Source organism: Aspergillus mulundensis (genome assembly GCF_003369625.1).
Source record: "Aspergillus mulundensis strain DSM 5745 chromosome Unknown scaffold_4, whole genome shotgun sequence".
Classification (NCBI taxonomy): Eukaryota; Fungi; Ascomycota; class Eurotiomycetes; order Eurotiales; family Aspergillaceae; genus Aspergillus; species Aspergillus mulundensis.
The window spans coordinates 1,921,249-1,943,586 of NW_020797892.1; the positions used below are offsets into that span (position 1 = coordinate 1,921,249).

At 51.2% G+C, this 22,338-nt stretch overlaps 10 protein-coding genes across 10 annotated transcripts; 5 read left to right on the forward strand and 5 right to left on the reverse strand.

Moving 5' to 3' along the window:
• Positions 1-354: 354 nt before the first annotated feature.
• gpi10 (putative glycosylphosphatidylinositol-alpha 1,2 mannosyltransferase) lies at positions 355-2,725 on the reverse strand (the record flags this gene model as incomplete). Its single annotated transcript, XM_026747105.1, has 5 exons — positions 355-1,684; positions 1,730-1,876; positions 1,922-2,094; positions 2,142-2,372; positions 2,441-2,725. The coding sequence occupies 5 exons, from the start codon at positions 2,723-2,725 to the stop codon at positions 355-357; spliced, it is 2,166 nt and encodes a 721-aa protein (XP_026604585.1).
• A 316-nt stretch (positions 2,726-3,041) lies between these two features.
• Positions 3,042-4,525, forward strand: car2 (ornithine-oxo-acid transaminase; the record flags this gene model as incomplete). The annotated part of the gene is made up of 3 exons (XM_026747106.1): positions 3,042-3,533; positions 3,592-4,293; positions 4,340-4,525. The coding sequence occupies 3 exons, from the start codon at positions 3,042-3,044 to the stop codon at positions 4,523-4,525; spliced, it is 1,380 nt and encodes a 459-aa protein (XP_026604586.1).
• A 628-nt stretch (positions 4,526-5,153) lies between these two features.
• Positions 5,154-6,612, forward strand: DSM5745_05091 (uncharacterized protein; the record flags this gene model as incomplete). The annotated part of the gene is made up of 5 exons (XM_026747107.1): positions 5,154-5,327; positions 5,380-5,589; positions 5,625-6,132; positions 6,189-6,331; positions 6,391-6,612. 5 exons carry the CDS (start codon positions 5,154-5,156, stop codon positions 6,610-6,612), a joined length of 1,257 nt encoding a protein of 418 aa, XP_026604587.1.
• A 2,052-nt stretch (positions 6,613-8,664) lies between these two features.
• Positions 8,665-9,287, reverse strand: DSM5745_05092 (bZIP transcription factor JlbA/IDI-4; the record flags this gene model as incomplete). The annotated part of the gene is made up of 2 exons (XM_026747108.1): positions 8,665-9,035; positions 9,086-9,287. 2 exons carry the CDS (start codon positions 9,285-9,287, stop codon positions 8,665-8,667), a joined length of 573 nt encoding a protein of 190 aa, XP_026604588.1.
• A 1,583-nt stretch (positions 9,288-10,870) lies between these two features.
• DSM5745_05093 (uncharacterized protein) lies at positions 10,871-11,215 on the reverse strand (the record flags this gene model as incomplete). The annotated part of the gene is made up of 1 exon (XM_026747109.1): positions 10,871-11,215. The coding sequence occupies one exon, from the start codon at positions 11,213-11,215 to the stop codon at positions 10,871-10,873; it is 345 nt and encodes a 114-aa protein (XP_026604589.1).
• Positions 11,216-11,654: 439 nt separating this feature from the next.
• Positions 11,655-12,953, forward strand: DSM5745_05094 (HNH endonuclease signature motif containing protein; the record flags this gene model as incomplete). Its single annotated transcript, XM_026747110.1, has 1 exon — positions 11,655-12,953. One exon carries the CDS (start codon positions 11,655-11,657, stop codon positions 12,951-12,953), a length of 1,299 nt encoding a protein of 432 aa, XP_026604590.1.
• A 620-nt stretch (positions 12,954-13,573) lies between these two features.
• On the reverse strand, positions 13,574-14,591 carry DSM5745_05095 (aminoglycoside phosphotransferase family protein; the record flags this gene model as incomplete). The annotated part of the gene is made up of 2 exons (XM_026747111.1): positions 13,574-14,366; positions 14,428-14,591. The coding sequence occupies 2 exons, from the start codon at positions 14,589-14,591 to the stop codon at positions 13,574-13,576; spliced, it is 957 nt and encodes a 318-aa protein (XP_026604591.1).
• Positions 14,592-15,145: 554 nt separating this feature from the next.
• DSM5745_05096 (uncharacterized protein) lies at positions 15,146-15,685 on the reverse strand (the record flags this gene model as incomplete). Its single annotated transcript, XM_026747112.1, has 2 exons — positions 15,146-15,510; positions 15,571-15,685. The coding sequence occupies 2 exons, from the start codon at positions 15,683-15,685 to the stop codon at positions 15,146-15,148; spliced, it is 480 nt and encodes a 159-aa protein (XP_026604592.1).
• A 2,675-nt stretch (positions 15,686-18,360) lies between these two features.
• Positions 18,361-19,200, forward strand: DSM5745_05097 (ankyrin repeat domain-containing protein; the record flags this gene model as incomplete). Its single annotated transcript, XM_026747113.1, has 1 exon — positions 18,361-19,200. The coding sequence occupies one exon, from the start codon at positions 18,361-18,363 to the stop codon at positions 19,198-19,200; it is 840 nt and encodes a 279-aa protein (XP_026604593.1).
• A 615-nt stretch (positions 19,201-19,815) lies between these two features.
• On the forward strand, positions 19,816-20,715 carry DSM5745_05098 (ankyrin repeat domain-containing protein; the record flags this gene model as incomplete). Its single annotated transcript, XM_026747114.1, has 1 exon — positions 19,816-20,715. One exon carries the CDS (start codon positions 19,816-19,818, stop codon positions 20,713-20,715), a length of 900 nt encoding a protein of 299 aa, XP_026604594.1.
• Between the last annotated feature and the right edge of the window lie 1,623 nt (positions 20,716-22,338).

Genomic DNA, 22,338 nt, shown 5'->3' on the forward strand with positions numbered 1-22,338 from the left:
GGGTTGCTCCTGCCGTGCAAGATTGCTTGGGAAAACCGAAGAGGAAGGCGCGGTGGATCTTCACCCATGATAGGAAGGTGCGGACCTGATCCGATATGGTCTTACGGAAGGAGCGATGAGTGGGCGCGTGAGTTGGGCTTGCCTTGCAATCCAACAAGGTATGTGTTTCATCTTCACAAGATGCACAATGAGGCCGCGTAAACAAAGGCTGTTGGCGAGCTAATGCGCAAAATAGGTGAAGTGGATGACGAACTTCCTGATGAAGTAAATCCCATATAGACATGGTCGAACTGCAATATTAGATACGAATATGTACACGAATACCCACCAAAAAGCCAAGTAGATCGAATCATTCTAGAACCAAAAGTCGCTCAGCGAGACGCCCTTCTTCTTCTTTCCCTTAAGCCAATTCCACTGCGGCAGCTCAGGCAGCTCGTAGCCAAACAACGTCCGCTTCTTACGCTCCCAGGGCCACGACCATGATGAAGGTGATTGCCTTGAGAAAGGTGATGTCCACTGACCCCAGATCGATGGTTTGGACGGCGTCATGTGACTTTGGAATCTTTGCATAATGTGGTCAAACTGGCGGTCACGGTCTTCTACAGCGCGATGATGCTGTTCCGACCGCCAGGCTTGCTGCTCGGTTGGGTCGAGGCACCAGACGACAACGTCGCCGCGACGGCGCGAGTCGTCGTGCCAGTCTGTGTTGTACGTGCGCCAGCATTCGCCGTATGACGAGCTCCGGAGATAGCTCTTGAGGGTTGGTTCGAGCTGCGCAAAGAAGACGAGGTAATCTGGCCATTCGTGAGGTGGAAGACGTTGAGTAGGAGGTCGCGGGGAATTCGGAGGGGTCGAATATGACGGTCGTCGGGGGATATATCGCAATCCGCCAACCATGTTGTCGCGGAGGAATTCCTTCGGATTGTCGTAGAACTGGTCGGCTTCATCGCGGTATACGGCTTTCTCCTCCGCCGTTAGGCCGACGGGTGGTTCGCAGGAGAGGGCCCAGGCGTGGATCGTAGGTTCTACTAGGTGTGAACGCCATGGGGTGCTATGACAGGGCATGAGGAAACCAGCAGTTATTCCACCGTAGCTTGCAGCGCTGTCGTTCGGTGCCGACAGGGCGGTTGCGATTCCATGCACTTGATGCTGTTCTCTAAGGTATGATAAGACTGAGATGACCCCAGAAGCATGGAAAAGACTCGTATAGATCGCAATCGTGATGTTCACCAAGAGGAGAAAAATGAGCGTGAGTCGTCGTGGAATATACTGGCGGTCTGTTGTTGCCAAGGCGGGGAGGAAGAATTCCACTAGAGGCGAGGCACTGAGAATGTGTAGAGCCGGCAGCAGCGGGTAGATAAAGCGAACTTCTTTGTGAGTAATAACAGAAAGTGTAGCAGGCATAGCCAAAGAGATAGAGGCAATTTGAACCAGAATAGAAGCTTTTTCCTTCTCAAGCGACGGTGTTTTTCTCAGAGTGCGGTATAATCCCACCAAGGCGAATGGGAGTGCGGTGGTGAGGAGGAGAGGGTATCCCTGAGAAGCGTAGTAGGTCCAATCATTTTCCCCGTAAAAGACCGCAAGCGATTGGGCGACATTGAAGTACAAGAATCTGAAGGGCGGAAACGTCCAGAATCCATAGAAGGCACGATCAACAACAGTAGACACGGCGAGAACGGACGAACTGTAGATGTGAGCTTCTGAGAAAAAACAGTAGTGGGGCACTTACCCGCAAAGAAGAGCCTCACGAGCAAGAATCTGCCTCTGCGCCCAGCTACTTCGGTGCAGGGCAACACTGGCCAGGCCTACCCAGATGATCACGTTGGTAGGGCGTAGGACACACGCAAAAGCGGCCAGCAAAAGGCATTTACGTAATCTCCGCGGAGTCAGCGACGCTCGGACTGTCATGTGAAAGACATACCTGGAGATGCTAACGCCTTTGCTCTCTACTATAGAGCCGGCAGCACGAGATTTCAGAGCCCATCCCCATGGCCACAAATATAGAGCGACAATTGTGATCGTAGTCTCAAGACAGTTGGAGAGAGTTCGGGTAGAACAGAACCACTGCCACGGACTGACGACGGTCAACGCAAGCTGCAGCTGATCAGCCTCGGCCACTATATCGATCCCAGAGTGTATACCGTCGCCCAAGACTCATTGCTCCTGTCCCCATAAATATACCGAGCTAGCTTCCAAGTGTAGAAATCGCCGACGGCTGCGATGAAGGCCTGCGTTATCCCGGGAGCAACGACAAGGAGGTCGGCGCGTGATGCGGGGGCGAGTCCGAGAGTTCGTGCGACGAAGTCGGCAGCAGAGTACACAGCAGCGAAAAGAAGCGGATGCAGCGAGGACCTCAGCTGGTGTTCCCATTCCTGTAGACAAATTCCGTCAGATCTTGAAGCCGCGGATATGCGACTGGGGCTGTCGGCGGGGAGCTCACCCAGGTTATCCACGGTCCCTGGTTCTCGCCAAAAGCAATCTTCCAGGCAGGCTCGAGGGACTGGAAGAATTCATCGGGTTGGAAAAAGGTTCGGACAGTGAGGGCGTTGATGAGACGGAACGCGATCAGGAAAAGGAGGATGTTGGAGGACACGTTGGGTTTGGCGGAGGGCGGCGTCGGCCGTGAAGGCGGGGAGGAATGTGACGGCGCCCGCGCAGCGTCAAACGAAGACTTGGAGGACGAAGGAGGAAGCCGGGGATTCGATCGTCGCGAGCGAGCGGACATGGTAAGGCTGGTTACCCCGGATTCTGAAAGCGGCGTGCCTGAGGAAGGAAAGGTACAAGAGCCGAAGCTGAGAAAGCGAGAGTTGTCAGTGGTGAGAGTGGACCGACAAGTCTCCACAGCGTCATCGAACGGGTCGACCTGCACTTAAGGGAATCATGCGGGTACACCTGCACTTAGCGGTATGCCTTCACCTTCTCGCTGCTTATAAGCCCTTCCCACAATCTTTTCGCATTCTTCTCGCTTCAATTCTCTTACTCGGCTGTATCTTCCCTCTACTCTTATCCCCAAACCTATCTTTGACCTATCTCTACCCAACATGACCACCAACGGTACAAACGGCACCAACGGCACTACAGCTGCTGCCTCCTACCATGCCTCGTCCACTCAAGAGGCCATCCAGGCTGAGAAGGACTTCGCTGCCCACAACTACCACCCCCTTCCCGTCGTCTTCGCGCGCGCACAAGGTACCTCCGTCTGGGACCCTGAGGGCCGACACTACCTCGACTTCCTCTCCGCATACTCCGCAGTGAACCAAGGTCACTGCCACCCCAAGCTGATTGCTGCCCTTGTCGACCAGGCTTCTCGTCTGACGCTCAGCTCTCGCGCTTTCTATAACGATGTCTTCCCCAAATTCGCCGAGATGGTCACCAAGTACTTTGGCTTCGACATGGTCCTCCCCATGAACACCGGTGCGGAGGCGGTCGAGACCGGCATCAAGATCGCCCGCAAGTGGGGTTACAAGGTCAAGGGCATCCCCGAGAATGAGGCGATCATCCTTAGTGCGGAGAACAACTTTCACGGCCGAACAGTAAGTCTCACCACTTCCAACCAGGTCTTGGTACAATGCGACTGACTTTCTTGAGTAGATGGCTGCCATTTCCTTGTCTTCCGACCCCGAGTCTCGAGAGAATTATGGCCCGTTCGTTCCCAACATTGGCTGCGCGATTCCTGGGACCAATAAGCCGATTACATACAATGACAAGGCTGCGCTGCGCGAAGCTTTCGAGAAGGCTGGCCACAATCTCGCTGCATTCCTCGTCGAGCCCATCCAGGGTGAGGCAGGAATCATTGTTCCGGACGATGATTATCTCCAATTGGCTAGATCGCTCTGCGACGAGCACAATGTGCTACTGATTTGCGACGAGATCCAGACCGGTATTGCACGGACAGGAAAGCTTCTCTGCCACGAGTGGAGCGGTATCAAGCCCGACATGGTTCTTCTGGGCAAGGCGATCTCCGGTGGCATGTACCCCGTATCCTGCGTACTGGGGCGGAAGGACGTTATGCTCACTGTTGAGCCTGGCACTCACGGATCAACTTACGGAGGTAACCCGCTCGCTTGCGCCGTTGCCATCCGTGCCCTCGAAATTGTTCAGGAGGAGAACATGGTGGAGCGAGCTGAGAAGCTTGGCCAGGCCTTCCGCAGCGGCCTGGAAGCCATCCAAAGCCCGATTATTCAGACTGTCCGCGGAAAGGGTCTGCTCAACGCGATCGTCATTGACGAGTCCAAAACGAATGGGCACACCGCGTGGGACCTTTGCATGCTGATGAAGGAGAAGGGACTTCTGGTAGGCACCGCGCTTTGCATCATCCGTCCAATACTGACCCGACTAGGCCAAACCCACCCACCAAAACATCATTCGTCTTGCGCCACCTCTAGTCATTACCGAAGAAGAAATCGCAAAGTCGCTCGAAATCATCAAGGAGGCCGTGGCTGAGTTGCCAAATCTCAAGGGCGCATCGGAAGACAAGGTCATCCCTCCGCCGGAGAAGAAGGTCAAGATTACTTTGGAAAATTAGACACTGCGGTGGTTGCGACGCTTAGTAGACTTGAGAAAAGTACCCAACGCCATACACCGTACAGTGCAGGCCACATCCGCCAGCCTTCGGTGAGGCATCCCGACCGGAACGATGGGGAGAAGAGCTGAGCGGCCGCCCTTGCGTTCTCCTCGGTCCCACGTTCTCCGACCAGAGTCGAGGCGTTGTGCATCCACACCCGTATTCTTAGTCGACAGGAATCATTGGCACTTGGTCGCTTGGTCCATCATGAGTTACGATAATTTAGTTCAAAGTCATCGTTGATTCTGTTTTTGCTATCAGAGTTCTTCGTAGGTCGAGGAATTGTGCGCTGTGATTATATATCGGCCCAACCCCGCTGCCCAGAAAACCCTCATCCCTCCAAATAGCGCAAACAATTATAGCTGCCCATGCAGTGCTCTCATCTCGAACCCTGTCAATCGAGGATATTAGACAGAAGCGCCGACTCGGCGATCGAAAGTCACCGCATGATGATCAACCCGGAGTATTCTTCGGAGTAAGACAGGACGCCCGGTGAAGCTGACCATGTCCACCAACCTCCATCATCAATTGAATCTGAACCTGCTATCAATTCTTCATCAACAATACTACCAAATCTAATAGAAGCACCATGTCAAACCCCTTCCCCATCGAAAACCTCCCCTACGGCGTCATCTCAACCGCCGACAGCCCAACCCCGCGCTGTGCAACCGCCCTTGAAAGCGACGCGATCGACCTGAGCGGTCTCGAGAAAGACGGCTACTTCAAAGGAGTCCCTGGGTTCGAAAATGCAGTTTTCTCTCAGGTACAATTCTACCCTATTGGTTTCTCAATCCTCACTCATTTTGCTCTACCAGCCAACCCTCAACACCTTCGCCGCCCTCCCAAAGTCCACCCACAGCCAAGTTAGGGCTCTATTGACAGAACACCTCGCGGACCCAAGCACGCGCGCGAAATACGCGATCCCCCTCGAGAAAGTCACGAACCACTACCCGATGGAGACGAAGAATTTCTCGGATTTCTATTGCTCGCTCGAGCATACGCAAAACGTACACTCCCTCGTTACGGTAGGTGGCGCTCGGTCATACTGACAGGAAAGCAGTGCAGCCAAATCATGAACGTCCCCATCAGCCAGAACTGGTACATCATACCAAGCGTCTACAACGGACGCACGTCGTCCCTCCGCGTCAGCGGCACGCCCGTCGTGCGTCCAAACGGCGTCTTCGCGTCCAGTCCCGCGCAGAATCCGGAATTCCAGCCGACGCGGCGCTTCGACTTTGAGCTTGAAGTCGGCGTTTTCCTTTCCCGACCGCTGCCGCCGGGCGAAGTTCTCGATATTAGCGATGCGCCGGAGTATATTTTCGGACTGGTGATTTTGAACGATTGGTCGGCGAGGGATATACAGGGCTTTGAGATGCCGCCTCTTGGGCCGTTCCATGGGAAGGGCGCGGGGACAACGGTTTCGCCGTGGATTGTTACGATTGAGGCGCTGGAGGGGTGCAGGGTGGCTAGTGCGAAGGTGCAGGAGCCGGAGCCGTTGGCGCACTTGGCTTGGAGGGGTGATAAGGGGCATGAGACGTGGGATGTTGAGTTGGAGGCTAGGGTTATTCGTATGTCCCCTTCCCGACATCCTTCATTGCTGGAGAGAGTACTTACTGGTGTTTAGGAAACGGCAAGTCCTATCTAGTAACCGAGACGAACCTCAAGGAGCTCTACTGGACGCCCTACCAGCAACTCACCCATCTCACCAGTGCCGGAGAAGGTCTCAGCACGGGCGATATATTCGGGACCGGAACTGTTACGAGTGCGGTGCGTTACATGCTTGCTTTGGTTCTGTCATGTTTGTTCCATCAGCTAATATCCCACAGCGTACGAATGCCAACGGCGAAAATACAGGAATAGCATGTCTCCTCGAGCGCAACCTGCCGCAGAATAAACTCTCGCATCTCACTACAGCTGGAGTTGTGTATCTGGAAGACGGCGACGAGGTCGTCATGGAAGGATGGTGCATGAATCGGCATACGGGGAGGAGGTTCGGGTTTGGAGAGTGCAGGGGTGTTGTACTTCCTGCTGCCAAGGTGGTGGTTTGAGGACGTCTCAGCCCCATAAAGGCCCATCCGACGAATTGCCATGAAGAGCAAAATGACAGGGTAAGTAGATCTTACAAGGAAAAACGGACTCCATTACATAGCTTGGAGCTTGGTTTAGACTTCAACTTGAGATAATCCTAACGCCAAGTTCCTGCCCTGCAATGTACCACTGTACGGTAGTCTCGGGCTCGCGTAGGTAACCCCACAGCTGCTTCCTGATGTTATTCTGCATGTTAGTGGGGGTTTAACAGAGTTCAAGCACGTCCGTATTCGTCAGCTAGGAAGGACATTGGGCCGCGGACAGATAAAGCTTAATGCAATGATACTGATTCTGCGAATCCAGCCCTGAATGCCAAAATAAGAACTGAACTCCGCCAGAAGTGTACCACCATGTTCAGAGCCAGGACATACACCCTATCAGGATGAAACTAGGCACAGCAGCATTATGTAGTAGGTACATGTTCCCTGCTTTTATCTTTCAATTGCAGCAACTTCACCCGCCAGCCATTCCAAACTCGCGCACACACCTACATACCATGTTCTCCCAACACCTCTCCTTCGAAGTCGAATCCTAGTCTATTTGCGTCACGTCAGCACCAACTCCAAACCCCACAAGCGTTCCGACACCTCGCCCAGTGAAGCTTCAGCGCATACAAGGTTATCGGTCCAATGCTCTAGAGATCCGCGGACTCCACAGGTTCCGGTACACAGATAGCGATGTGCACATTAGATGGTTCTACATAGAATGGCCTGCATTGACCGATAGAACAGGTGCAGCCGTAGCCGAGGCCGGTATCAGAGTCCTTCCAAAGACATACGGAGCCGAAGCCGCCGCAATCCCCAACCATTCTTTGCGCGTGTGCGAGGAATGCGCATGGGAGGAGAGATGCGAAGAGGAAGAAGAGACGCATCGCGAAGGCTCTACTCTGTTTTGCCAGGAGTTTGTCTTGGCTTGGCTGGAGTTGGGTAGGGGTTTGATATAGTGTGGTATGCGGGGGTGAAGATCGATCGTGGTATAGCAGAAAGATGGTTGTATGGCAGGAATGAAACGGCCAGGAATGAAACGGCCAGGAATGAACCGAAAGGATATGGGGTTTCTGAGGAAAGCCCGGGACGGCTCGCTCGCTTTATACACGGGACAGCGGCTTTCTAGTCAGCGCTACTCGGCCTTTGCACAGGTTCTTTTTTTGCCTATTCCATTCCCCGCCAGCATGGATGCGTCCATTGGCTGCAGAGTAACGAGAAGAGGATTACTGCTAGATGGTGAGGTTGCTGCTGGCTTATTGGTGACGATTCACCCAGTAGCTGGGTATATGCCTGCAAAGTACTACAGGGATAAGATTGCTGGAACATTGTTTATTGGTGACAATTCGCCCAGTAGCTGGGTATATGCCTGCAATGTACCACAGCGCGATCTCAGATGGGATGATTACGCGGAGTGCACGGTAGTTCGGACCTCTCAGGACTGCCTCGCTTGACCACTGTCCCGCACAAGAGCTGATCAATAGATCTGTATGCCAGTAAGTAAAGTAGCACAAATCTGGAACCGTAAGGGATGGTTGATATCACTCGGGTCTAAGACAAAGTGTCTCGGTGTTCTCTAGATACACAACAGCCTGAGGCCTCTATATAGAACTTGCCCGGAGGCCTCAGGCCTCCAAAAAATCCTCCGAAGCTATCCCTACCTATGAATTAGAAACCAGTCAGACTTCTCGGTGGCTACGCCCTCCGCGGGCCAAGATCTGACCATTGTCATTTCAGAGCGACTCTGCGCCAACTGGCCACCAGATCGGCGCCTAGACCCCGGTGGTCGGCGACCATAGGTCTCAGGTCATACACTAATCGCTGGGGATCCGACGCGGTAACTTGTTGAGGGTTGGTATAGCGATTCGGGGTGGTGAGGTTTGCCAAGAGATGTTGGGTCCTGGGACTAGCTCTGAGCCTCTGTCGGGTGCCGCAGATACACCCGGGGTCAAGGCACATGTGTAGAAGCTACGCCGTTAAGAGAAGATCATCACAAAACATTCCATTATCAAACCTAAGTACCGAAACCTAACTCTTATCCTTCACCATACTCCTCAACACCTCAGTCTCCCCCTCCAGCTTTGAAACGCGCATCTTGAGCTCGTCACGTTCGCGCTTGATGGCCGCCAGTTCCTCCTCGAGTTGAGCTACCTTGTCGAGTTTGCGCTGGCGGTACCGTCGTGCGGCCATGGTGTTGAGTTGGCGCTTGGCGATGCGCGAGGGGTTCTCCTTCTCCTTTGGCGAGGACTCGCGAGAGGTGGGAGAGGTAGAGGAGGTTGTTGGGAGGGATGTTGCTGAGGGCATGGGGATGGACTGAAGCGAGGTTGCGGGTGCCGTGGTGTGGGTAGTGGAAGGGGCTGTGGTGAGTATTGTTGGTTGGTTGTGATCGAAAGGGGGGTCTGGGATATGTTAGTTACGGATGCAGAGGCAGTAAAAGTGAAGAACGTACCAGGAGAGTCAATGCTAGAAGCAAAGCCCTGACTCTGACTCTCGAGACTATTGGCAGGTTGCTCACTCGGAGGCAAGCACCCCAAGGCCGTCCAATCGATGTCGTCCGCCGTAGTTGTAGTGATTGTCGGGTATCCCGCCGCCGTCGTCAAATCGTTGAACTGATCAAAGCTTGTCGAAGGAACGGGATCCCCAGGGAACATAGACGGAATGAGAAGCGGGTCATAGAAGAGCTGTGGTGTGTTCGGGTCGAGATCAACGGGAGGGAAGACCGCTGAAAGATCGGGGAAAAGTGCGGGCGTAGATGATGATGATAAAGAGGTATTTGAGGAAAGAAGAAAGTCGGAGTCGCTGAAGAAGGAATGAGGAGAGATGTCGAGGTACTGATTAGACTGAAGTGGCCTGTCTTCCGACCAGGAACACTGGTGCCCACTGGCGGGCGACCGACGCTGCGGATATGGTGGCGGCGGCCATTGCGAGATAGTATAGGCCGGGTCTTGCGGCGACCCGGAAGCTCGGGCGGTTTATAGGATGAAAGGAGAGCGCTGTTGACGCTTTGAGATATGTGAGTGAGAAGAAGAAGAGGGCCTGGGGCAGGCGAGGAGGCGCCTTAAGAAGCCCACGGTTGCGGGGAGCCGACCGGGTTTAGCGGTTGGTGTGGGGCTGTGTCCGTATCGGAGTGACTGGTATATTACGCCCTATACTTCGAGGTGTTGACCTGCAGTTAGCCTTGTCCTTGATAAGAGCGTGTGAAAAGAAGATATTGATGATCAGTGAGTCAGTCGATGTCGGCCCAAAGTATCTTAGAGACGTCTTCCTATATTTTCTTCATCTCCAAGCGCCTCACTGCGCAAAGTCGGCAGCCGCGGGCTTTTCTTCATCCTCAAAACAGGAGATACACAAAAAAAAGAGTCATTCAACATACCATTAATTCCTGATATCACTTTGGATACCAGATTCAGACACATCTCCCGCCCGCAGGAGAGGCTTAGACTGGATGGTTCAAACTACTACAGCCTACGCCCTAGTTTCTTATATAGCACCGGCCACATATCATTTTTGGCCATGATGAGTCTTGATGATTGACAATATCCTCTCCTACACCCCGCAGCTTGGCTCATAACTCAATTTATTCAGAGCAGCCCTTGCCGACTGTCTCGAGCATCACTCATTCTGATTAATGATGATACTATAGAAGCAGCGTAATACCATAACCAATCTAAGCCCATCTAGGACACACTAAAATGAGTCATTCTCAATCATGCTCAAAGCTGGCCAATCAGTGTATTCTAGTAGATCTCTGTGGGGCGCCAAGAATGTTGCCCAGGGTCCCTGATGTGGATCCCTTGAGCGCCGGGGCCTCGACATCAGCCTGATCATGGCACTGGCAGAATATAAGCTGATAAGATATGGCGGACTCGATTATCATGTTGCGGGATTCTAACCAACATTGGTGTAGTTAATACTACGCTCTGTCAGGTAGTTGGTACGGGGTAAGACTTCACATCTATCCAGTGTATTTTGTCGAACTCTATCTAGCTTAGGTCGTCTAGAGAATCGAAGTGATTCCATACTTTGCAGATATGGACCACGGCCAGATTATGTGCGCTGAGAAAAGCCCTCTGACTGTAAGCTATAGGAAGTGGTGATCGTCCTCTTCTAATTGCCAAGTACTTAACTGCACCCCTTACCTCTCATTATTCTTTCGGTCGTTCATTCGAGATCATCTATGGCATAATGCTTTTGTCAAACTGTCTCAAAATATAGAATCCTAGCTTTAGACGGCCTAGGATTCCCCTTCTGCAGCTGATTTTACGGGCATACTTTCTGGAGTAGCCTCACTGAACCATGCATCCCCCAAGGGTTGGCGTGTGGTGGGTCGATTTCGAGTGTCAAGCTTCATGATCCGCAAAACAAAATCCTTAACCTTCTGGGAAATCTCCTTGGCTGGGGCGGGGGTAAACGGCCGCAATGTTTCTCTTGGGGACTTCTGCATTGCCCAGGTAAGAATTGCGAGCCGCTGGTCATCACCTATTTCCAGGAAGGATGCTGGGAATGGCCCGAACTTTCGGTTATCATTCATAAGAATCTGGATTTCGTAGTCTTCGTGATCATCCGGCACATCGGGCATAAAGACATGTTGTGTTCCCACGCCGGCCGGTCCCTTCGCTTTCCTCCATCCACCAAACACTCCGAGTTCTCGTCACTATCAGGAGGACTCAAAACGTGAGCGGCACCTCAGAAATCCATTTGACTTTCTACCAGATGTCAGCTACTATTCGACATCTGTTGCAGATTGTCCAATTTCCTCAGGCCGACCACAAAGCCCGGAAGCATCGATCCGATGGCTCCATTGGTCCTTCCTCGTTGGTGCATCTACCTAAGGTTCCTGTATCCGGCATGGATTACTGTCCGGATGGCGAACACATTTGTGACCAACAGATCGTGACTCATTCTGTCGGCAGCTCCAGCAAAGTGTCCTACATCTTCCTTTAATCAGATTTCATCTTCCTTTTACCAGTTACTTCTTCCTTTTTTGAAATCCAATCATCTTCACTCACATCGCCGCCATGACCGACACAAGCATGACCGATAGAAAAAGAGCCGCAGCACCGAGCCCGATCCTCCTGGAAGACCAGAACCGCATGCTCATGGACGGAATCCGCGTCGCAAAGAAGCGTAGAGTCGCTCACGGTTCGTTCAATTCAGACTATTGGAAAGAGGTTGCGCAAGGCGAAGAGCTGGAGCAGAAGAGGTTCGAAGTACGGCGTGATATCTCGCTTCGAGATTTCACAGGCACGCGTGCAGAGTGGGACAGAACAGAGGAAGGCAAGGCAATCACAGAGGAGAGAATGGCCAAAAAGAACCTCGCGATTCTGTACAGAAGCCGGGCGGAAGAACTGGACGAGGAGAAGTGGGACGAGCAGCGTGGCTTTCGGCCCACATTCTATCGGCTCTTTAGTTCGTCCAAGCTCGGATGGAATGTCATGAATACCGGCGCTGGGAAGCGAAATCCCCAAGATCAATCAAACTTTCGACGAGAGCTCATTGAATCAATGGATGCTCGGCATCAGACCGACAAGGATAGCCTGTGGTGCCCCATTCTGGGTAAATGGCTGGAGGAAGAGATAATACAGGCTGCACACCTCTTCCCTTATGCTCACGGCCAGGGCACGATGGATGCTATGTTCGGCACACGAAGACCCTCCGAACTTTTCTCGGCCAAAAATGGCATTCTCGTCGCATCTCGCATAGAAAAATACTTCGACGCTGGCAAATTTGTGATCATCCCAGCAACGCGAACCCGTCACCCTACTATCGAAGCGATCCGTGCCTGGCTTCGGGGAGAGCCCCGCGAGTACAAAATCAAAATTATCGATAAGACGTGGGACAGGCTCAATCAGCGCATTAGGACTGAGGATCCGACTACATGGGCAGACATTGATGGGAAGCAGCTGGAATTCAGGAACAAGTTTAGGCCGGCCGCTCGGTACATCTATTTCCATAATTGTGCCCAAGTAATCCGACATGCATGGGCAGGAAATCATGATCGTATATCTCACGAAGTGCTCGTCGACGAGATTGGCAAGCCCTTTTGGGGCACACCTGGCAGGTACCTTCCCGATAACATGCTCCTGTCTGTGGTGGAAGAGATGGGCCACGAGTACAAGGAAATTCTGGGTGGTGTTGGAATATCGGCGGTTCCTGGGAAGCAAATGGTGGAGCTGATGGGTCGGCGTATTCACAGAAGGCCTGCTATTAAGGATGTGACCTGGAGCGAAATTAGCGAGGCCGATCCGGAGCAAAGCTGGAGTGGTGATGGTTATGATGGGCAAGCTGAGGAGGACGACTGCACCAACATTGAGTAAGGGGAAGCGCTTGGGGAATATTTTGATTGATTCTGTAATGTTTGCATGATTGTGTTATTTCTTCTTTTGGCAGCGATGCTCCCCAGGCAAGGCTTGGTTATTCTTAGCGTGAATGATAAAATGGAATGTGACTGACTCAGTTCAGGGGTATCTATGGAATGCCTCAGGCGCTATTGCAATATATATTACTCTGTAATTATGTGCTAATGAGTGTAGATGTTGACAATAGCTAGGTCAGGAGCTTTTTTTGCAACCTGGCGTGCACTGGACATGGTCCAAATATTGCTGCAAGCTCTTCTGTTTGCCGCTGCAATAGCTGGATGGACGGCGTTGTCAAGCTGGCTGTTGAGAGGCGTATCTTCAGGCACCGAAGCAGTAGGTGTTTCTTCCCTCTTTGGCTTGTGTTCTGGATTGACAAATGATTCCAGGCTCTCATGGCACTATCTACAGCTAGAATGACGCACGCACTGCTGGAAGCACTTTTGTGGTTTCCTTGGTCTTTCCTCATCTCTCTTCTGTTATTGGCGATCTCTTTAGCTTAAGCTTCATGTTTTTCCTTTCAGCGCAGGCGTTTTGGTTGCAAACATTTGCTGGTTCCTAGTACATCTTCTTTCTTCGCTCTAGTAGTACACAGAAGAATAGACCACCTGCATCATCAGAAACTCCAAGGGGTATTCGTCGAGGATATCCGGCACAAGTTCAAGCCAGTCTCGCTTGAACCTACAAGCAACTGTAGCATTGCAAAAGTCCCAGTACTCCGGGTACCATCCCGCACTTTCCCAGTCGATCAAGGTGATTTTAAAATCCGGGGCTCCATCGCCATCGTCAAGTCGCTCAACCATAATATTCTTCGGCTGGAGGTCGCCATGCGTAAACAAAGTCCGGTGCCCATGCAGAGTCCGATCCATCATCGTCCGCAACAAGCGGATATACTGCTCGGATTCCGTCTGCCGGAGTTTCTCAATCATGCCGCAGTTCAATTCCTCCTCACTAGCAAACGGCCCACAGATTTTTGGATCCAATCCGCAGTTCCAAAAGACGCCATCGAGGTAAGGCGAGTGGTCAATCATTCCTAAGTAATCCGGCGCTGGTATGCTCCGTAGCTTCGTAAGCTTATTCTTGATCAGCTCGCAGATTCTAGCTTTCTCATCACGGCCAAGTGACGGGAGAAGATCTCGCAGCGTATCTCCAGGGACGTGGTCCATGATGATGTAGGTCTTGTTGGACTCCGGATCAACAAATGCGTCGTACACTTTGGGAATGCGGACTTTGCTGTTCGCCGCGAGGAACTTCATGGTTTCGGCTTCGATGAGGGGCACTTGGAGACCGACTTTTACCGCGAAGCGGCCGTTCACCCGGACGACCGTTGCCGATGTATCGGCTGCGTTGAGGACCTCTGTTGCGGCGTCGATTCTGCTTTTGTTGGTAGGCGAGGCGGCTCGGTCTTGGTCTCGAACGTGCTTGGTAGGCTGACTGCCTGGACGACTGTAGTTTCCGACATTGTGTCTCGTGGGTGACTTTGAGCGAAGTGATGTTAGAGGATGTAGTGGATGTGGCATCAAAGTGTGTATGGTATTCTGAAAGAAGGTGGTGGTACTGAGTAGGAAGCAGGGTGGTGTGTTGAGTGCTAGACGCCATGTTTGCCTCAGGCCGCCAAGCACCGCAGGCTCTCTTCTTCGCTGCCGCGCAGCCTTGGAAAGATCATCAACTTCAGAACCTAACCTTGGAGACACTCCGTTCGCTCGATGAATTATACGATACGATATCTGGCTACATTTCGTTTCCTACAAGAAGCAGCTGCAATATACCCTCTACTAGCTCCGATATTTATTAAGCAGCAAGGCCCTTTACCTGAGTGATCGGAAACGACCACAAGAGTTCTTGTCCGCCGATCATGCTCAATCAATGACATTGCGTGGTTTGTCCTGTCATATCACTGCAATTTTCAGACACTTGAGTCAAGCTTACGATTATCTTTCTGTCTTAGGGAATGGCGAACGAGCTGCGCGTTAGCAAAGTACTTCCCAGGAGCCGGTGCGTTCGATACTTTCGCATTATCTATTTATGTGCAATGAATGAACATGTACAGGCAAGGTTATCAACGGACTGTCCCATCAACGCAGAACCACAGGCAGGGTCTCAGGCCTCAGGACGCGTCCCAACTATATACAATTCGACGCGGGGCGAGTCGTTTACTCCTTGAACTCCTTAACCCAGAGGTTGACAGCCTTGTACTCGGAGCTGTGGGCGCCGTACCAGTAGATGGTCTTCTGGGGGACATCGCCGTACCCGTCAATAGCGAAGTAGTCCTTGCCGGCGTGGGTAAAGTAACCCTTCTCGTTGGCGCCGAAGTCCAGGGTGCTGGCGCCCTCGGGCACAGCCCCGGAGTGGGGGCGGGTCAGCTCAACGGGGGAGACGGACTTCTCGACAACGTAGAGGTTCTGGAAGCCCGTGGGGGTGGAGGACTGAGAGGTGAAGGAGACGGCGCCGGTGTCGGGGGTGGAGTGGAAGATGGCGATCTCGTTGGTGGTAGTGTTGCCGCCGACGTAGAGGTATTCTGAGATGGGTCAGATGGTTCAGAGCAGGTAAGTAGCGGTGTACGCGATGAGGCACTTACCACCATCGGTCAGGACAGTGTTTCCGCCATCAGCGACCAGGGTGAAGGCAGAGGGGAGGGTAGCGGCGGCAGCAGCGCTGACGAAGGCAGCGGCAGTGGCGAGAGAGAACTTCATTTTGAAAGAGAGTTGGTATAGGTTGTTTAGTTAAGGAGTTGGTTGTGATGTTGATGCTGATGCTGATGTCCAAGTCTCCAGGGTCTACTCCCCAATATTTATACCCTTCAACGGCCCGACGGGAGCACGTCAGGGAACATTCGATGGCGATGGACAAAACAATTGACGTCGATTTAAGACATACAGGGCTCGGATTCTCCACGGCAAGCAACGTCATTCGCCTTGTTTCGTCGATCGCCCCCTGTTCCAGGTACTTAATATCTGGGAATGGAGACGGGGTTCTCCACAGCGTTGGACCATGTGGGCGAGTGCTATACGGAGTGATAATCCACGGCCCAAATTTGAGTGCTTGTCCGAGGAAAGTCCACCTCTCAGGGGCTCGGCATTTGGCTTCTCCGAGAGACGTCAAGCATCGTCATGGCCCACCGCCTGTTTGAGGCGAATCTCTCGCTCATCGATCGCGGCGATTTCGCCTCGCCGTTTGCCGCGGCTGGATTTGACTTGCGTGCTTGGGGAAGGATCATTCGTGATGGCGATACTCCGCAATGGTTCGTACATCTATTGGGAACGGGGTCCGTCGAACTGCAATTCGATTGCGCATCATCTTCGTGGAAATATTATCCGACCTTCTTTGGCCCGTACCAGGAAACCTGCAATAGCCCTACGAAAGCTACCAAGGTACAGCTTTACTAGTTCACCAACGCGCTACTCCGTACTTCTTCTGTCCCTGTGACCCCCAGTGAACCCCGTACACTCTGAGACCTACGCGTAACGCTCTCCGCTTTCTACCTAGAGCTATTAAACGGAACATGTGGACATCTGATCAGCATGGTGGATTTACTACCACCTGACAGGTCGAATTGCGAGAAAAGCAACACAGTGTCTCTCAAGCTAGGGACGATCGGAGAAAGAACTGCTAGAAGTAGGCGGGTTCCGGATAGCTTGATCTTTTCCCCTAAACGGTATTTGAGTTCCACTTGATGAAGTGTCCCCTTATCCAGCCTGCGCCTAGATACATCAGCACGCTCTCACGTTCCCTAGAACCCAGACAGGAATGGAAACTTTGACGAGAATGCGAGAATAGGAGGAACAGACAATTGTCGGGTAATCAAAGTCGACATATGCTCCATCGAGTGATCATCTTTCTGACCGCATCGTCCGAGCGAGATTGGAAGTTAGGTGCCTAGCGAGCTCAGTATCACACTCTCCGGCCTCAAATGCGCTGTGATTGCTCTTGTTGATCCCTGATAAAACCCTTCACGTTCTCTTCGAGCGAGTCCCTGGCGATGTTTGAAGGTGGTATACCCGATTTAGGGACACAGGTCCTTGCCGCCCATATAGCGCACAGAATCAGCGTTCTCGGGGGTTATGCCGCCATTGATAGCCTAAGAGTAGAAGAGCTGAGCGCCAACAAATCCGAGCAAGGTAGGCTTGTCGTCCGGGTTCTGGTCGAGTTTGGCCAGTGCTTGCTGAAAGTTGATGACTTGCTCTTCCATGCCTTCAGACTGAGTAAGGGATCTCTTCGCTCCTAGAACTTCATTCCAGGCATGTTCCATGGCCCGTGGGATTTCAGTAATTCGGTACTGCCATATTGGCGCTTCAGCTCTTCATCACCCATGTCTCTCAACAACCTCACACGCCTGATTCTGGGTGTAGACCCATTATCGACATGCACCATTCCATTTAGAGGGCGAGGATCCGCGATTGTCCCAGCAACATACCGCACACCATTCCTGAGCTCAGCGAACCGTCGAAAAATTAACGCTCAAGCCAATTGTGTGAATTTCATGCGTAGGAGAGGGAATAGGGCTAATGCGGTTCGACGAAGGGTGATTTCGTACCGCTATCCTCGTCAAAATATGCGTAGGGAAGGTGGACCCTTTGAAAGTGGTGTGAGTTTCTCTGGTTCTTCCTTCGGGCGTCAACACCCACTCCGGGCAATGAAAATCATCAGCGCGGACTGAAAAGGTCGTATGATTACCGCTGACTGAACCTCACTTATGACACTGTTGGGGAAATGAAAGAGATCAGCACGTCGATGGCAGACGCTGGTTCGTCGAGGTCTTTTGAAGGTCATGGATGTCTGCTGGGATGATTTTAACCCCACGACTTTGTAGCCCAATGCGAAATGGCTTGTTGAGATAGGGACTGTGGGCGTGCTCGAGAGCGGTGGTTTTCTGGACTGCTATCAAGCAGCGTGATACAGGGCCTATGAGTGCGACTCTGATCCATGTGAAAAGAGCGAGCCTTGAATCTGTCCCTGTACTGTTGTTAGAAGGAAACCAAGCAACTTGGGCAGGCTAAGCGTTTTGGTCTAAATCAAAGGAGCAGTCCTTGTTGGCTTCCAGGCATTTTCCATTGACTGATATGCAAACAGCACAAATCTGTATTGAGGTTGCTTTGGTACACTGAAACCCTTCAATCAACTCTCTAATTAAGCTCCGATAGGCACTCAAGCCTCTACTTTCTTCCCTTCTCGCCCTTCAGTCAATCAGACAACCACAGTCGCGCCCATATTATCATTCCCTCCAACAAAAGTTTGTTCATCGCTTCCGATTTCCCTCAGTCTCTTGTCGGAATACACAACCCACCGAAACCTCACAGACACCTAACACAAGACAAACATCACAACTGCGATTTATTGCGTCGGTCACGCCGATCGATTGCCACGAAGCATGTCGCTCCTATCTCTGCCATCTGAGCTTTTGCTGATAATCACCAATTTTCTAGAAGCCGAAAGTGACATCAACGCCTTCTGCAGAGCGAACAAGCATCTCTACGCTGTCGCAAACGACTTCCTATACAAGAACAACATCACCAACCACAACGGCTCGGGCATTATCCACGCCGTTAGGCTGGGCTCCGACGCTGCAGTTCAACGCCTACTTGACTTTGGCGCCGACGTTGACAAAACCAGTGAAGATAATGTGACGCCACTCATCCTCGCCTCAGCAAAAGGGCCAGTGTCGACGGTTAGGATTCTCCTAGAGAGCGGCGCGGATATACAAGCTAGAAGGGAGTCGAATGGCTTCTACTCGAGGGTGCTTGGGTCTGCAGTTCAAGGGGTCATGTTACGACTTCTTCACAACTCCTTACTTCGACCTGGGCAAACCAGATATGTGAACGCGCTGGAGGCTGCAGTTCTAGCTGGTCATCATATGACTGCCAGGCTTCTACTCGACCACGGCATTGAAGTTGACATTCCTGGGAACCTGGCCAGTCCGCTCATTGCTGCCGCGTTTACAGGCAAGTGTAAGATGGCTCGTTTGCTGCTTCGACGTGGAGCTGACCCTGAGGTGGTGGATGGTCGGTTCGGTACGGCCCTGATTGCGGCAGTAACAGAGGAACATGAAGGCATGATTCGAATGCTACTAGATCGCGGGGCCAATGTCAATGCCGTTGGGCCGGGCAATCGCACGGCTCTCACAACAGCCAGACAACTGGATCTTGAAAAGATCGAAAAGTGGCTCCTTAAATATGGTGCCAAGGATGTTCGACCCGATGAAGAGGGCTAGATGAGTGAACCTACAGCTGCCCATGCTTGATAAGTGTCACATATCGTATGCTTTTCTCGTGTTGGTCATATGTGCTTCTGGTGTTTGGAAACTGCGAATATCTACTCACCCTGCGGCAGTAGCACTTGGGATACTCAGATGATCGCGAGATAATCAACTGTTGAAACCTCGATAGGAATCCTCATGACTTACCTTAGGGGGCAGTCTTGAGCATCTCGCCACTCAATGAATGACGAATCTGGCCATGTTGAAGGCCTTGGACTTTTTAGACCTCTACCAGTGGCCTTTATGCTAGAAGTAATGTGCATCTCTGTCACTGTAATAATCAATTTCTTGGAGACACTAGAAGCCAACAAAGGTACTTCATTCATGCCTATACCAGGTTGTGCGGAGCCAACCACCAACAGGATCCCGATTCACAACAATTCAATCGCCGCGGCGACCACAAGAAAACCTGTTACCTATTCTGTTGATCCTGTTTTCTCTGCGATCTCTGCCTTTCTCCCTTCCTCACCCTCATCCCATCACAAGCACTGATTTTCTTCGCCGTTCAACCTTCCATCTCTATCAACCAATCTGATATACCAATCTATATCGCATTTCGCACCGCGCACCATGTCTCCCTCCCCCCTGACTCTCCCCCTGGAGATTATGATCATGATCGGCAAAGCCGTCGACTCCCAGCGCGATCTGAACGCCCTCGCCCAAACCAGCAAGGCCCTCTATCCAACCCTATCCTTGCTGCTCTACCGCCAGGACATCGCCGGCCCCTGCAACTCACTCTTCTGGGCCGCCAAAACCAACAACACCGCCATGATCTCGCGCATCATCGACGATAATGTCCATGTCGACAAAACTGACAAAGACAACATGATGCCCCTCTGCTACGCCGCACGCTTCAACCACATCGAAGCCGCGACCCTACTCGTCGAGAAAGGCTGCCGCCTCGAAAAGCCGCTCCTTGAGGCCGTCAGAGCGGGCCACGAGGACATGGTGCGCTTGATCCTCGACTTCGCGGAGGAGGACGAGATAGACGTGATCGTCCTCAACAACGCCCTCGAAGAAGCCGCCTCGGGACCCCACGACAACGGCGACATTGTCCAGATGCTTATTGACCAAGGTGCGGAGACGGACCTGGGCCTTGGAATGGGACACGATACGCCCCTCATCGCCGCAGCCGGTCACAACTCGCTTAATGTCGCCCAGGTCCTTTTAGACAACAAGGCCGACATCGAGGCCTTGGGCTATTCATTCCAGACTGCGCTGCAGGCCGCTGTTGTCGAAGGGCATCTGAAGATGGTCGAGTTGCTGCTGGCGAATGGGGCTGAGGTGAATATGCGTGCGGGCGACTGGGGTGCGGCGCTCACAGCTGCGCAGTTTGGGGCTGATGAGCCGAATGAAGAGGTTATCGACCGTCTCATCGACGCTGGTGCGCATCCTAACCAGGCGACTGAGGAGTTTTTGGAGTCTTGGAACCACTGTAAGCGCTGGCTTACACTCGGGGAGCGGTGGTGAAGAAAAAGCCAGGTAAAGAGGGGTTGGAACCGCGGTCTACTGCCCTTTGATCAGTGCACTCCGTTGAAGGTTGATTTCCATTCCTACGCTGAGTACTGGAGTTTTGTTCTGTTATTGATGAGGTTGGGTATTGGATGGCTTGGTCCTAGAATATCTGGAGCTCCTTACCTGCTAGAAGATAATCCATGCATTTCTGAAAAGGGCCCTGTCCAAGATAACCGCTGTAAGGGGCAAACAAATTGGTGTGAGCCTTTTTCTGCGCTGAGCCTACTTGTATGATGCTGCACCAGGGCTCTCTGTTACTCCGTTTGGTTGATAGCACCGGCCCCTTACCTAACTACCCTTGCCCCCCTCGCCTCGTATGTCTGTTATCTACGACCATTGGGTAATATAGAGAAGAGAATAATAAGAGAGGACTCTGAGGGTATGGCGCGATACCTATACTACTTACGTTCAAACAAAGTTCTCTATCATGGGCATCCACAGTAAGGGCAACAGGCTTGGAGCTTCCATTATCGCAACATACCTTATCCTTACCTTGCCATGCATAGGCCTCAAGAGTCACTTGAGTGAAGAGTAGTACATTCTCTATAGGTAGACTTCACCAAGCCCTTGTTTACACATTGAAGCGCCGGCCGGATTCTCGAAAGCGCACGGTGCCCGCGACTTGCGGTGTGGTGGCACAATTCCGCCCCCAGACATCATAATATGGGCTTATGGGCTCCAATATCCAATCGATTCAAAGTTTTATGCACTGAAGGCGAGAAGTCCAGTGCAGTGATGGCTTCTTGCCAAAGCTACTGCCCCTTGCCCTGGAGGGGTATAGGGCGTGTTTTAGTGGAGTAGTAGTAGTAGTAGTAGTAGTGATATTTAACGCCCCGGGGATCGCTAGGCGTACGCCTAACGTTCCAGACCTTCCTTGGGGTATAGGGGCATGCCACCGCAGGGTAAGTAGCTTATTTAAATAAGTTTATATATAAAAAGGCTTTTTATTTTAAAAAGTAACTTTTACTAAAGCTTATAAGTAGTATGCCTGTTTTTTACTTATTATTTTTATATATAGCTATTAATAAGTATTAGTTATTATATATTTAATAATTTAAATATTATAGGATGCAGGGGCCAGCCCCTTTATAAAAAAATATATATATATTTAAAGCTAGTTATATAAAAAAAGGGTGTTTAAAATAAAAAAAAATATATAATAAAAAAAAAATTAAAAAGTTAAAAAATTACTAGGCGCCTAGCCTAAGTATTTTTAAAGGGCTAAAAGTTAAAATTTCTAGCAGGGGTAAATAAATTAATAAAAGTTTATAATTTTAAGTAAAAATATAAAGTTTTTAGGTTTTAATTTATAAAGGTATTTTAAGGCTTTAATCTTATTTATTAAAGGTATTATTAATTGCTAGGGCTATTATAAAAACTATTTTTTAATATATTAATAAAAAATTAAATATTTAAGGCTTTTACTTATTTTATAAAAGTAAGTAAGCTTTATATTTTTATATTAAAAATACTTATAATATTACTTAAAATTATTATATAATAATTTTAATACTAGCTAATAATATAAAACTAGGCGCTTTAATATAAGCTTAAGTTTTAATTTAACCTAGTACTATT